The following is a 13,619-nucleotide window of genomic DNA, read 5'->3' as shown; positions in this document are numbered from 1 at the left end:
GATATTTGAAGATGCTTTCTAGGAGTAGGACTAGGTCAGGAACTGCAAGATGTGAGTCTTTGGGCATCACCATTTATTGAAGGCTTGCTATGGTCATTGACCAATGTGGTCCAGGTGAATAAATGGCTAGACCATTCCCTATCAATGCTGTTTGACCTCTTGGACTATTTCATCGTGTGTAAGTTTGCTTTGTTCATTTCTAGTTTGTCTCTAGGTGGATACTTAATCCAAAACTTCTCAATAGTGCTCTCAGAACAGTATTTTGCACACAGTGTTTAGGAAATATTTGTTAAATGACTGCCCATGAACCTACATACAAGTATATACCCTCTTGATAAATTAGTTGCTTTCTACCTTGTCTGTGAGATGTTGAGACAGAAATAGTGCCTGACACTTTATGTGGGTCATCTCCTTTAATCATCACAATCCTAGGAGAGAGGTTGTGTTGTTCCCATTTTATGGAGGTCAGCAATTTGGATAAGGTCATAGAAGTACTAACTGGAGTCAGATGTGACTCCAAAGCCACTAAGCTATACCTTGAACCCATTTGGCTTTCAATAAATATTGACTCAATGGATACTGCCACCCCAAGGGAAGTAGAAAGGCTTTTGAATTATTACTGTCCTCTACACTTGACTCAGGGTCCCTAGACCTCTCCTATTTTCTTACATTGTCTCATTCACTCTAATAGCCACTCAACAAACATTATGGAGGGTCAAATGAACCAGACAATGGGCCAGGTGTAGAGGTATTGAGATGACTAAAATATGGCTCCTGGTGAGAGGAACTCATGGTGATGGCGGATGCAGATAACTGTGTTGCAGTAAGATTGTGGGAGCAAGGGGAGGGAGTGATTTCCTGCCTGGGAGAGCTGTTTGTACCTTGTGTTGGGCCAGGGGTGGGAGTGGGAGGGGGTATGAAAGATGCTGACATGCTTGGGGAATAGTTAGAGCATAGGCTGTGGACCAGGAGAATAGTATGGTTATAACAGGAGGCTGAGGGCCAGATCAGGTAGGCCTTAGTGTACCATGCTAATAAGTTAGAGCCTTTTGAACAATTGAATTCTGCCATTTCCTTTCAAGGGTAGGTACTGATGGGCTGGATCATAGCTGTACCTCTTACCTCTAACACTAAACTTCCACATCGCTACATCCCACCATTTATGGACATGCTGTTTTTCCCAAACCACTGCCTCTTCTGAATCCCCTAATTCTGTTCACTTTTACACCACCCAATCCTATAAGCAGTTATCAGATCACTGTATGTAAAGCACTGTTCCAGGAGCTGCTGGAGATACAGATTTAATTTTGCCAATACCTAGTCTCACCCCAATAGTTCAGTCTAGTTGATGAGTGTGTGGAGCAGGGAGGGGAGAGTGAAAGAAGATAGACAGCCAAGCATATATAGAGATTCCAACTCTCAGAGCTTCCAGATATCCACAGTGTCAGCCTTTTCAACCCCATCAGTTTTCAAACCTTTAGGTCAGGCTGTTATCTCACCTGGTCTGCTTCCAATACTCTCAATTACACTGACTGCCAGAGTGAATCAACTCAGCTAGATGGTAAACCTCATGCAAGGACAACACTCTATCTCATTCACTGATATGTCTGTCACCAGCACTGAAAAGTCTTGTACAAGGTCAGTAAATATTTGATGTGTATTTGATAATGCAAGCTCGATTGTAGCCCTGTCAAAAGACTCCACTGTTTCTCCTCTGCTTCCAGAATAAATACAAACTGCCCCATTTAGCCTTCAAGCCCTACTACATTGAGCCACAGGCAGCATCATTTCACCTTTATTCCTTTCAGTACCCTGAAGGCCAGTTTAGGCAATTATTCACTAAGGGTTCCTGCCCCAGGTCACTTGTAATCTCCTACCTCCATTCAAGAAAATCCTTTTAGCAACTTATAATGCTAGGGTTAGTCCAAGTTTATAGGCTTGCAGAGAAGGCTTCCATGCCCAGCTGCTCTTTAAGGCTGAGGCCTCCCTGCTACCCCAAGTCAGCCCCTAGCATACAGTTACTGCCTCTAGCCCACCTCTCAGTTTCACCCTCTGAAAAGGGAGCACTTTGAGGGAAGAGCTGAGCTCTGAAACTTTCCCCGGGGCCTGAATTGGGTGTGTTTGAGTAGATAGGTAGCTAAACATAAGAAGGGAAAGAGAGGGATGCTTGCTTGCCTTCTACATATCCTGTACAAGCTGTTCCCATGGCACGGAGAGTGAGGGTATAGATAATAGACTGGCTCAAACTGGCTGCTTCACTGAGAAGTTGACCTTCACTTCACCTCAAAATACATTATACACTTATTTACATAGTAAATACCCCTCTAGTAATTAACATAGTAAAAATCCTGCTTACCCGCAACAGGGGCAGGTCCAAGAATCAAATATAGTAAAGAAACCTCCCCCTCCCGAAGTGAGGGTGGAGCAAGCTGGAACTCCCGGAAGACTTCACCTGTTCCCTTTGAAACCTAACCTCACTTGATGAATATTCATCGTCCTTCACATTAAAAAAAAAAAAAAAAAAAAAAAAAGGCTCCCCACTGCTCCCTGCTCGACCCCTCTGGGTCTGTCTGCGCCCAAACTCTCGGGCCACATACTCCCTATCCTTTAAATTCTAAACCTCCAAATAAACTTAATGCTCAACGGCTTTTCCGCATCAGTTGTTGAATTCTTTCTCTCAAGGACACCAAGGACCCGTCTCCAGTAACAGGTGGGTCTGCCACAAACAGGAGACAGATGCGTTGCTCAAGTTGGTGGATTAATCATCAGAGGGCTCAGGATAAGGCCATTCGGGGTTGAATGTCAGGAAGATGCAGCAGACAGTCGGCGGGCCAGGGCCAGACCTGACAGGAGGGTGAGGGATGCCGAGGAAGGGGTGGCGAGTCGGGGCGGGGCGTGCTTCCTGCCGGGGATCTGGCGGCCCGCCTCCGCGGCCCGCCTCTGCTCCCGCCTCTCTGGCCGCGCGGAGTCGGGGCAGGACGGCCCCTCCTGCCTCAGCCGGCGGCCCAATCAGCAGGCGCCCCCCCACCCGGCCCGCCCCGTGCCCCTCTGGTGACAGAGTCGGCCCAGCAGATGAGGAAGTGGCAGGCAGGCTGGCCCTGGGGACTTCTCTTTGGCCTTGCTCCCTCCGAGCCCTCCACTACTGCCTGCCTGGCCTCCACTGGTGAGTCTGGACCTTCCACTGGCGGGCTGTCCCCGGCCCGGGCACCCTGCCTGGATGGCCTGGCCCAGCCCTGCCCTGCCCTGCCCTGCCCAGGCTGTGGGCGAGGCTGTCCTGAGGAGAGTGGGTGGGAGGTCCCAGCTCTCTGGGGCTGGGCCTCTCCAGCAGCCTCCCTTCTGCCCCTGGCCCCCGTTTGCTTACATCTAGGCCTTCCTCCACCACCTCCCCATCTTGCCCCTCAGTCCCTTACCTCTCCCTGCCCTTTGCTCCCCTTTTCCCTCCTCTTCCCCTCCCCCTTCTTTTGCCTGTCTCCTTTTCTTTTCCATCTATTTTAAAGGAAGAAAGGACAGAACTGAGTTCCCCTACTGGGGACACACCCAGATTCTCTGTAAGCTTGGGGATAGGTCCTTTGCAGGGCCTTGAGCCACTCCTGACCTCCAGGGTTCATGCGTGTGTGTGTCGGGGGGTGGTGGTGGTGAACTTGGGGTGGTGGTTGAGAGAGACAGAGAGATAAGCTGGCAAACACATGGCTCAGGGAGGAACTGTGTGTTAGAACATATGCCAGTGCCAGGTAGGCCCTACCACAGAGCAGGCAACCTGACGAAAGGCTGATTGTGAATGAATGAATGGTTGTCATCCATGAAGAGATCTGTACGCATGACTGAGGGCAGGTGTGTGTCTGCATATGATGTGGGTAATTTTACGTTCACTCATCTCTAAGTGGTCTGTATGTGTTTATGTGACCACGTTTATTCATGGCCCACATGTGTGATTCATGACCCAGCGTGTGAGTATAAGCATTTGCACATGGAAATGCGGGACCTGTGAAGAAGGATGTGTGTGTTTCGGTTGTGTTTGCCCATGTGAATGTAGTTAGAGGGTAGGTTTGAGTGTTAGAAGCTGCATGTCAAAGTCCATGGAGGCCTGTTTGGGTCGTATGTCAGAGGAGGGTGGTGTTGCCAGCAGGAGGTGTGTGGGCTGTGTGTGTACATATGTGTGCTGACATTGAGTTCATCTGTGTCAGGGCAAGCGAATGTGTGTGAAAGGGTGTGTATGTGTGCATGACTTGGGACCTGACCCTGGTGATTGGAGGTTAGGGAGCATCTGTGACATGTGTACCCAGTGAGCATGTGTGAGGGGTGTGTTGTGTACGAGAGGTGCGTGTGCAGCCTTGGTGGAAGTGTCAGAAGGTGTATTCTTCACTTAGTACCTGCACAGGTTGTTCTCTGGATAGAGGGTACCTGTTGGACTGGAGTGCAGGTAGCTCGCAGAGTATCTGCTGCCCTTCTGTTCAGGGAATGCCTTGTCCCTCAGGGACTGTCTCAGAGTGCCAGGCTCTCCTTGGGTCCCTGTGAGCCCTCCCCCTACATTCTTTCAGGCTCTTGGGGGAAGAGGGCCCAACTCACTAGGATCCCTCCCTGAAGGAGGGGAAGATTCCTGAGACCTCCTCCACCCTGACACCTCCTCACATGCCACTGGCTTTCGGCCCCTCCGTGGGAGAGAAGGGTGATTGTACCCATTATGAAGTAGGACAAACTGAGAATTTACAGGGGCTAGTTTAGGAGAGGATGCTGGGTGTGGGTTTTCAGCAGTTCTCTTTGGGCTAAGGCTAGGGCTGGGGCTGGAGCCCTTGTAGGTTCAAAACCTACAACTAGCTTATCTGGTTGGTCTAGGGTGAGTGATGAATCCCAGGCTTTACTTGGCTTTCCCAATATTGGTGGGTCCTGCTCCTCCAGGCAGTGACCTGTGGCCTGGACCCACCCTCCATCCCATGCACAGTGCAGTGGGGGCAGGGTGGGTGGAGGGCGGGGCTGCCGCCAGATCTAGTCAGACAGGTGGAGCCGCCAGGGCAGGAGTCTCAAAGAGCCAGGCTCCCAGAGAGGAAGGACAGGAGGAGAGTGCTAGAGAGGACAGGGGAGGACAGGAGAGGAGGAGACGAAGAGGTGAAGAGGAGGAGACGCTGGAGGTGAGAGCCCCAGAGGGCCAAGGAGGCCCTAGGGAGTGGCTAGCAGAGGAGAGGAGGATGGGACAGGAGGGACTGTGCTGGAGATGAGCATCCTAAAAGGGGACAGAAGAGGCTGAAGGGGAGGATTCTTGGAGAGAAGACCGAGAGCCAGAGATGTGGGAGACTGGCAAGGAAGGGAGAGGCGGTTCGTTCTGGAGATGAGTTCCCTGTTGGTGAGCAGTAAGCCTCTCTGGAAAGAGACCAAAACTGAGTGTTCTTTTGTGGAGGAAGAGGGGAGGGGAGGTCAGGAAGTAGAAACCTCTGGAGAGGAGCAGAGTGAGGAGAGGAGGGTAAGGTGTAGAGAGGAAGGGCGGAACAGCCCTTCCCAGGCAGGCAGGATGTGCGGGAAGCAGATGCCCCACCGGGCTGCCTCCTCCTCCTGTCCCCAGCAATTCCTTTCTCTCACTTTTCTGTGCTTTCTTCCATGAGGCATCACTCAGGAGTTGTCTGGTCTGGGTCCTGTTTGGGGGTCGGGGCGGGATGGGGGATGGTGCGGTAGGCCCTGTCTGATACCCTCCTTCCATACTTCCCAGAGTCCTTAGCCAGGATGGAGGCTGTTGTGAACTTGTACCGGGAGATGATGAAGTATGCAGGTACGATGCTCTCTACCCTTCCCCCATTCTGCCCTGGGATCCCTGGATCCAGGACCGCTAAAGGATAGTCCATATGAACTCCTTGATCCTTTGTGACCTGACCTCGCATCTGTACACCTAGTGGGAACTTTTAGACCTCCTGACCCCTTCCTGACTCCTTTGACCCTTATTTACAGATCCCCGGATCCAGGGCTATCCTCTGATGGGGTCCCCCCTGGTAATGACCTCCATCCTCCTGACCTACGTGTACTTCGTTGTCTCACTTGGGCCTCGAATCATGGCCAATCGGAAGCCCTTCCAGCTCCGTGGCTTCATGATTGTTTACAACTTCTCATTGGTGGCACTCTCCCTCTACATTGTCTATGAGGTGGGCTCCTTGTATATCTAAGCTTTAGGGGTGGGCCTTAGGCCAGAGCATGGCATCTCCTTTCCAGAAGAGACTCAGATCCATTTCTTCAGCTAGAGAACAAATGGGAAGGGTTAGTTGGAGGGAGGGAACTCTAGTGTTCTAATCCACATGCTTCCTAGTTCCTGATGTCTGGCTGGCTGAGTACCTACACCTGGCGCTGTGACCCTGTGGATTATTCCAACAGCCCAGAGGCACTGAGGGTAAGTAGGGGAGGGTAAGGTAAGTCTCCTGGGATTGGAGCAGTTTGGGTGGGATCTGTGTTCTTGGGCCAATTAGGGAGGCTCTTGGAGTAGTGCAGTGGTCCTAAGGCCTGCCCTGACCTCTCCTCTTGCAGATGGTTCGAGTGGCCTGGCTCTTTCTCTTCTCCAAGTTCATTGAGCTGATGGACACGGTGAGTTGTCAGATGTGAGAACTCGTGGGGTGAAAGGAGCAAGAGGCCCTGGCTCTGAAACCCCTGCTCCACTCTTTCAGGTGATTTTTATTCTCCGAAAAAAAGATGGACAGGTGACCTTCCTACATGTCTTCCACCACTCAGTGCTTCCCTGGAGCTGGTGGTGGGGGGTAAAAATTGCCCCAGGTGAGTGGTAAAGGCCATGGTGGGAAGAGGAGCAGGCTCTGGGGACGAGACACTTACTTTCCTGACCTTGTTCACTGTCCACTCACAGGTGGAATGGGCTCTTTCCACGCCATGATAAACTCCTCTGTGCATGTCATCATGTACCTGTACTATGGATTGTCTGCCCTTGGCCCTGTGGCTCAGCCCTACCTGTGGTGGAAAAAGCACATGACAGCCATCCAGCTGGTGAGGGGCCTGGGCCAGCCTATAACCATCCCCCAAACATTCCTAGTCTGGATTCTACCTTTATCCAACCTACCTCACCTTTGACCCCATCCTTCCCCATTCAGTATTCAGTCTCTTTTCCTCCAGCCCAAGCCCACTCCCTGTTCCCTCTGAACCTTGCCTTTCTCTTTCCTAGATCCAGTTTGTCCTGGTCTCACTGCACATCTCCCAGTATTACTTCATGGCCAGCTGTAACTACCAGTACCCTGTCATCATCCACCTGGTCTGGATGTATGGTACTATCTTCTTCCTGCTCTTCTCCAATTTCTGGTATCACTCTTATACCAAAGGCAAGCGGCTGCCTCGTGTACTTCAACAAAATGGAGCTCCAGGTACTGCCAAAGTCAAGGCCAACTGAGAGACATGGCCTAGCTAGGTGCCCACCTAAGTGCCTCAGGACTGCACCTTGGGCAGCATCTGTCATGTCCTCCGTACCTACTCCTGTGACCAGGGCTTTTGTGGTCAAGACTGAGCAGGGGACAGGCCTTCCCCTCCCCACAGCTGGTACACAGGGACCACCGCTTCCGTTCCTCACCCACTTCTCCCGGCCGGCCCCACGGACATGGCCTCATTCGCCCTCGGCCACTCCAGAGCTGAGGGCTGAAAGGGCTGAACTCTTACTTCCCACTCCCTGCCTTAAGTTTGGGAGAGGAACACTCAGGGCTGGCCCCCAGCAGGGTCTTGTGGCCTTTTTCCTTCACACCGAAGAGGTCAGCAATAATCTGTCACTGTGAACCCAGGCTCCCTCCTTCTCCACACCACACTGAAGCAGAAGCTTCCTGGCCAAAGGTCAGGGTGTTGATGGGCTTGGAAATACAGCCTGTGGAGACTGCTCACTCACATTTTCATTAAAAGTGACAGAGGAAACTAGCAGGCTGTGTGTGTGTACATGTTTGAACAGGGGAGGTTGGGTGCAAAGCATGCTAGCCCTGTCTGCAAGCAGGAGGGATGGTCAAGGATTCTACAGGATGGATGTTTCTAGCTCTCTCATCACAGTAGAGAGGACCCTCTGGGAAGGCTACTGGGACAGAAGAATGTAAAAAGAGAGGGAGACATGACTTTATTAGAAAAATAAAACACACACAGAAAATCAAGGTGAGGGGCTGGTCCTCAGCGGATGCCTTGGTGGATGAGGCTGCTTTTGGCTGCACTGGCTTTCTCCCGCTCCCGCCGCCGTGCAGGATCCAACTCAAAGCAGCGCCACAGCCGCAGGGTCTCATCGGCCGCTGCTGAGGCCACTGTGGCCCCATCTGGGCTCATGGTCAGACTTAGGACCCGGGCTGTGTGACCTGAGGCATGAGAAGAGAAAAAATAAGGGCAGTGTACATGAATGTAGACCTACCTACAGCCCTCCAATTTTAAAGGCCACCTACCTTAAAAAAAAAAAATCACACTAAGGTAATTAATTTAATAATTCTAGAACATTTTCATCAGCCCATGAAGAAAGTCACTCTTCATTACCTTCTGCTCCCAGCCCTTGGGATCCATTAATCTGTTTTATTTCCCTGAATTTGCCTCTTCTGGACACTTCATATAAATAGTCATACGATACACAGACTTTTGTGTCTGGCTTCTGTCACTTAGCACCTACCTTTGAGCTCAGCCACCTTGGCCATGGTTGGGTACTTCCAAATAACCAGCTGGTTTTGGGCAAAGCCATGGCCTGAGATGAGCTCCTTATAGTGGGGAGACCAGAGGATGGAGCACACCTGTAGAGAGGGGATGGTGTGGGTACAACATAGAGCCAACGCTGCTCAAATCAAAATTAAATCCATTCTGGAGCCAGGTACTACAGACTCAAGACTTGAATGATCATAGTCCTTATAAAATCCTTTGAGAGTTCTAATTGTTACCCATTTTACATATGAGGAATCAAGCAGAAGGAACTTCACCAAGTTGCCTCAGATGGCATACAAGTTAAGTTAGTAGGTGATGGAGCCAGAATTTGAACTCTGGCTCCAGAGCCCAAGTCTAGAATGGAGGCTGCATGGGGCGGAGAGGTGGGTGGAAGGAGAGGAAGCTGGAGTAGCTTGCAAGGAGACCCAAAGCAAGGTCTTCAGATTTCATTCTAATGGATTTGGATTATATGCTGTAGGTGATGGCAGCCATTGCAGGGTTTGAAGAGGACAGAAACAGGTGACCCAGACAACAGTGTAGGGGACAGATTGGAGGACATAAGAATTCTGAGAACAGTGCAGTGGGCCTCCTTTGGGAGGATGAGGCTGAGGAAAGGGGACACGTGATATGTTGAGGCAAAACCAATATATCTTGGTGAGAAGAATGAAAGATTCTGGGAGGTTTTTCAAATTTCTGAGTAGGTTTGTCCCTCTCAATATATGAGGAGAAGGAAGAGGAAGAACACATTTCAGGGAGGAAAGGGGAAGTGACAAGTTTAATTTGGGACATATTAGGATGGTGTCACCTATGGGCCATGGGGTTAGAGATACACCACAGACTTGGAAATGTGTATCTGGAGCTCCTGAGTGAGAGCTGAGTAAGGAGTGTGGAAATTATCAGGGTATAGTTAGCGAAGCCATTGGACGGCCATGATTGCCCAGGAAGATCATATAGAGGAAGAACGCACCTGGGAGTGAGAAGCTGAAATAGATAAAAGACTACCTGGGAATGCGCATCCACAGCGCTCAGACATGCCCCAGAGCAGACGTTCCAGATGCGAATGTGTCGATCACTGGTACCCCCGCCAGTTGCCAGAACATTGGCTTGCCAAGGACACCAAGCTACAGCCTAGGTGGGATAAACACGGGGTCAGCACATACTAGAGCTAGACAAGGAGCTATAGGGGTCACAGAGTAAACCCAATCCCACCATCCCATCTCCCCTTCAGAGCCCCCAGGTTCGGGATGAGGGTCTGTAAAAGCCCTAACCCAGCCCAGCTCTCACCTTGACAGCCCCTTGATGCTGGGTGAATGTCTGCAGGGGAACCCAGCCACCCTCTCCAGGAGCACTAGGCCACACATTGACCAAGTTATCGTTGCCACCACTGGCCAAATGGCGTCCATCTGGGGCCCAGCGCAACCCACACACTTCCTGGCTATGGCCACTGAGTGTGGCCACATGATGCTCTGCTACCCGAACATCATGGTGGTGGATGTGGCCAGAGCGTGAACCACTGCAGGAGGGAAAAGTAAATCAGGTTCTGTGGCAGTGCCAAAGGGGGTCAGCAGGCCAGAACTGCTTCGATTCAGAGGTGTACAGTCTGCAGAGAGCAGGTGAAAATCATACTGATATTGCAACACTAGCAAAAACCACTGACCTGGACAGGATATAGCTATTCCAACATAGTGAGCCTACTCGGGCAGAATGACTGGTCATGTTTCGAAGCCGTTTCTGTTGTTGCACATCCCATAGCTAGAGAGAAAAGCCCACTGCGATCAGAGATTGGGACTTGGCATGAAATTCTCCTGCTGGGCAAGCCCCTGGGGTCTAGGGAACAACAGAGTGGCAGGACAGGGACAGATCTCACCTGCACCTCAGCACTGCTGGTTCCCACAGCCAGGTAGTTGCCCTCTTTGATCCAGGCCACAGAAGATACATAGTCCCCAGGCTGCTCCATTTGTAGCAGCTGCAAGATGTCACCAGAGCTAGCACTCCACAAGTACACACTGTTATCCAATGCCACAGCCAGTACATTCCCAAAGCTCCAATCCACAAGGTTCAGGTCTGCCAGAGGAGACAGAGAAGAACATAAGTTTCTTCATGTTTGCTGGTCTCCAGGCCTGTCTTCTCTCTCCACCAGGCAAGGCTTACAGTAGTCATTCCGGATTTCAGGGGCATCCAGGATACGGTCTGGCAGGGAAGGAATGTAACGGCAGGTCTTCCGGCTGGAGCCAGGCGTGGCTTTCTGGCTATAGAGTACTTTCAATCTGTTCTGGTAACCTGTGGCAACAGAGTGGGTCTGGACACTGGGATAACTGACACCTTCCCCTGCCCCCAGCCTGGAAGGGCAGATTGGGGCCTCCTGCCCCCCACCCCCCTCAGTCTTAGATGGGAATTGCAGACCAGTGTCTCCCTTCAGTCCTGGAGATGAGCTGTCACCTCCCTCCATGAACCAAGAACTTAAGGTCTTACCTTCTGGGGCATTCTGTGGTTTTCCACTGAGCCGAAGGATCTTGGCTTCCTCCACATCAAAACCGTTCAGGTTCAAAGCCCAAGCTTTCTGATGTTCCTGGCACATAAGGACGGTGGTGAGGCAGGACGGCATTATCCAAAGTACATACATGGGTCTCCTGCCTTACGCTCCTCTGGGACACAAACCTTCTTGGTGGGCGTCTGGCTGTTTTCAGGTTGGTTTTCCTTACTCAGGAGGAAGCTGGCCACCTCCATTTGGGAAGCACTGCGATGGGGGATATAACGGTCACCACCAGGTTTGCTGGGAGTAGTCTGAACCTTGGAGCTGGATTTGCCTGGGTCAGGGAGAGGGAAGCCAGACAGTCTGACAGGCTCCGGGGGTAGGCATGACGGCTGCTCCCAGCCGTTCCCTCCCCCTCCGCGTCTCCCACCGCACCCCACTTACCGGGAGTTCGGCCCGGGGTCCTGCCGGCGCTGTGGGATCGGTTGGCGGCCCGCATGGGCGAGGGGACCGGCCCCGTGCCTTCCTTAGCTTTGCGCTGCCAGCGCGCTGGGGGTGCATTGGGGATGGGTGCGTCCAGCTGCAGCAGCGAGTGCAGGTCACTCTCGAACACGAACTGCGCCATGGGAGCGTCTGGAGGAGGAGGAGTCCCTGGAATGGGTGCCGGCCGAGGCCTGGAGGAAGAGGCGACAGTGCTGTAGGACGGCCGGCCCCAGTCAGAACCACCCCGGTCACAGGCCCTCCCGGCCTGCAATCCCCAGCCACGGCCCAGCTCGGCCCAGAACAGCCATCCCTCACCGTCAGATCCGAGCAGGCTCCGAACCCCGACAGACCTTTGCAGTGGCTTTGCGTCTTAAACTCTCCGCTCTGAGCACTCATTGGCTCCTTCAAAACCCAACCGTCTCAACCGTCGCCCTCACCCATTGGCTTCTACGACACAGGGGGCGGGCCTTCCGGGGAAAGTCACACATCTCTCGAGAGTCCAGTAGTGGAGCGTGAATTAAAGAATGTGAAAGGTTTAAGGCCGGGTACAGAGAACCCGCGTCGGAAAGCGAGAGGGGCGGGGCGCGTCTGGGGGCGGGACCTGCGCGGTCTCTGCATTCCCGAGTCGCTTCCATTCATTCCTCAGCTTCCCCTCACCCGCCCGTGACGCTTAAAGCTCGCGTGTGGCTCCTGTTTATGATAAGTGCAGAGCTCGGCGGAGTGGCATAAAGCCCTTGAGCCGTTTAGAGACGGGAAAGACAGCGAGCGGGTGGTGCGGAGGGAAAGGAGTTGAGAAGTTTAGGAGCAGAAAGTCCAGAGCTGCAAGTTAGGGTGCACTCGCTGTTAGCTTGACGCCTGTAGCAACACTGCTAGGAAGGAAGTAACCCATGCGTTTTTTAAAGTGGTTGTATTTGCTAGGTTGCAAACAGGGAAAATGAGGTTGAAAGAGGGGTGAATTCCTTACAGTCAAAAAAAGGATCAGAATTCAAACCTGCCTATCTGAAAGATAACATTGCACTGTCCTGCAGGAGACACTGGCTTAAAGTTCGCGGGACTTTAGAGGTGTCAGGAATTTTAGAGATCCACTAGTTGAGTCTCTGCATGGTGCACTCTTCCCATCCCAAGCAACATACCCATATTTTACACATAAAGAAACAGAGGTCTAGGAAAGGGATTTGCCTGAGGTCGCACAAATTGGTGGGAATCCAGATCTGGATTTCATTCAATCCTGGGCTCTAATAATGACTTGAATGAAATGTTTGAATATGCTTAGAGATGAAGCAGCCATAATAAAATAATAATGGGTACCATTTATTGACCATCTGCTAACTACTGTGTTTAGCAGTTTACATATATTATTGAGTCTAATCCTTAATCCTATAAGGCAGACACTCTATCCCTTTTTTATAAAAAAAGAAACTGGGTCAGAAAAAGGTTAGAAACTTGCCCAAAGGCATGCCACCAACAATAAGTAGTGGAGCCAAACTATCTGACTGACCCCTGCATCCTAAGCATATGCTGTACTGTTCCAGAGAGAGGCTGAAAAAAAAAAATCACACATTTTCAATCATTAGCCTAAGATCAACACTGATGATGACAGAGAAAAATCTGGGGTTCTTAGCCCAAACTTAATATTGTTATCTTCAATTTTGAAGCTTTCTGTTCTCTATTTCCAATTACCCTGGAAAACAAGGGGTTGGATGTACTGGGATTGGAAATAGGGAGCCCTTGAACCCCAGAGAACATAGAAAAGGTAGTCTAGAGTCAGGTTGGTCAGGGCTTTAAATGTTATGCTAAAGAGTTTGGACTTTTATCTGCTAAGCATGGTGGAATCAGTGAGTTTCTGTGTAAGGAAGGGCCAAACAAAACATATCTGAGGGCAGGACATGGCCACCAGTTTGCAGTTTCTGCAGTAAGGGTAACTGCAGAGAAAAAGAAGGCTGAGGTAAATGAGAGAACAACTTCAGGGATGGAGCACCTTCAGGAATGAAAGAAGCCAATGAGATTATACAGAAATGGACCTTAAAGTGTGAGAAAT

At 51.2% G+C, this 13,619-nt stretch overlaps 2 protein-coding genes across 8 annotated transcripts; one reads left to right on the top strand and one right to left on the bottom strand.

Moving 5' to 3' along the window:
• Positions 1–3,006: 3,006 nt before the first annotated feature.
• On the top strand, positions 3,007–7,879 carry ELOVL1 (ELOVL fatty acid elongase 1). Of its 5 annotated transcripts, none has more exons than XM_017676112.3 (8): positions 3,009–3,163; positions 5,699–5,758; positions 5,935–6,125; positions 6,287–6,367; positions 6,502–6,558; positions 6,639–6,744; positions 6,833–6,969; positions 7,145–7,879. In XM_017676112.3, exons 1-8 carry the CDS (start codon positions 3,073–3,075, stop codon positions 7,364–7,366), a joined length of 945 nt encoding a protein of 314 aa, XP_017531601.1. In that variant the 5' UTR covers positions 3,009–3,072; the 3' UTR covers positions 7,367–7,879. The 5 variants fall into 5 exon arrangements, with proteins under 5 accessions (XP_017531604.1, XP_017531601.1, XP_017531602.1 ...); XM_017676113.3 differs by lacking the exon at positions 3,009–3,163 and adding an exon at positions 4,990–5,126; XM_017676114.3 differs by lacking the exon at positions 3,009–3,163 and adding an exon at positions 5,159–5,338.
• A 172-nt stretch (positions 7,880–8,051) lies between these two features.
• Positions 8,052–12,079, bottom strand: CDC20 (cell division cycle 20). Of its 3 annotated transcripts, none has more exons than XM_037002330.2 (11): positions 11,932–12,079; positions 11,543–11,772; positions 11,284–11,432; positions 11,098–11,194; positions 10,777–10,905; positions 10,493–10,689; positions 10,283–10,377; positions 9,910–10,138; positions 9,628–9,753; positions 8,600–8,717; positions 8,052–8,297 (listed from the first exon to the last, which is right to left on the bottom strand). In XM_037002330.2, the coding sequence occupies exons 2-11, from the start codon at positions 11,721–11,723 to the stop codon at positions 8,119–8,121; spliced, it is 1,500 nt and encodes a 499-aa protein (XP_036858225.1). In that variant the 5' UTR covers positions 11,724–11,772; positions 11,932–12,079; the 3' UTR covers positions 8,052–8,118. The 3 variants fall into 3 exon arrangements, with proteins under 3 accessions (XP_036858225.1, XP_017531598.1, XP_017531600.1); XM_017676109.3 differs by having other exon boundaries at positions 11,897–12,051; XM_017676111.3 differs by having other exon boundaries at positions 11,543–11,731; positions 11,897–12,015.
• Between the last annotated feature and the right edge of the window lie 1,540 nt (positions 12,080–13,619).

The sequence above is a fragment of the Manis javanica genome, chromosome 4, assembly GCF_040802235.1.
Source record: "Manis javanica isolate MJ-LG chromosome 4, MJ_LKY, whole genome shotgun sequence".
NCBI classification, from domain to species: Eukaryota; Metazoa; Chordata; class Mammalia; order Pholidota; family Manidae; genus Manis; species Manis javanica.
The sequence above is the reverse complement of the archived record's forward strand: the minus strand, read 5'-3'. Positions and strand labels throughout refer to the sequence as shown.

Bases quoted from the DNA above. Each gene is read 5' to 3' on its own strand.
- CDC20 (XM_037002330.2), bottom strand. From the start codon at position 11,723: ATGGCGCAGTTCGTGTTCGAGAGTGACCTGCACTCGCTGCTGCAGCTG. The intron at 10,906-11,097 runs GTAAGACCTTAA...CTGTTGCCACAG, and splicing joins ACCACAGAATGCCCCAGAAG to GTTACCAGAACAGATTGAAA. The intron at 9,754-9,909 runs GTGAGAGCTGGG...TATCCCACCTAG, and splicing joins AGCATCAAGGGGCTGTCAAG to GCTGTAGCTTGGTGTCCTTG.
- ELOVL1 (XM_017676112.3), top strand. From the start codon at position 3,073: ATGAGGAAGTGGCAGGCAGGCTGGCCCTGGGGACTTCTCTTTGGCCTT. The intron at 5,759-5,934 runs GTACGATGCTCT...CCTTATTTACAG, and splicing joins GGAGATGATGAAGTATGCAG to ATCCCCGGATCCAGGGCTAT. The intron at 6,559-6,638 runs GTGAGTTGTCAG...CCACTCTTTCAG, and splicing joins TCATTGAGCTGATGGACACG to GTGATTTTTATTCTCCGAAA.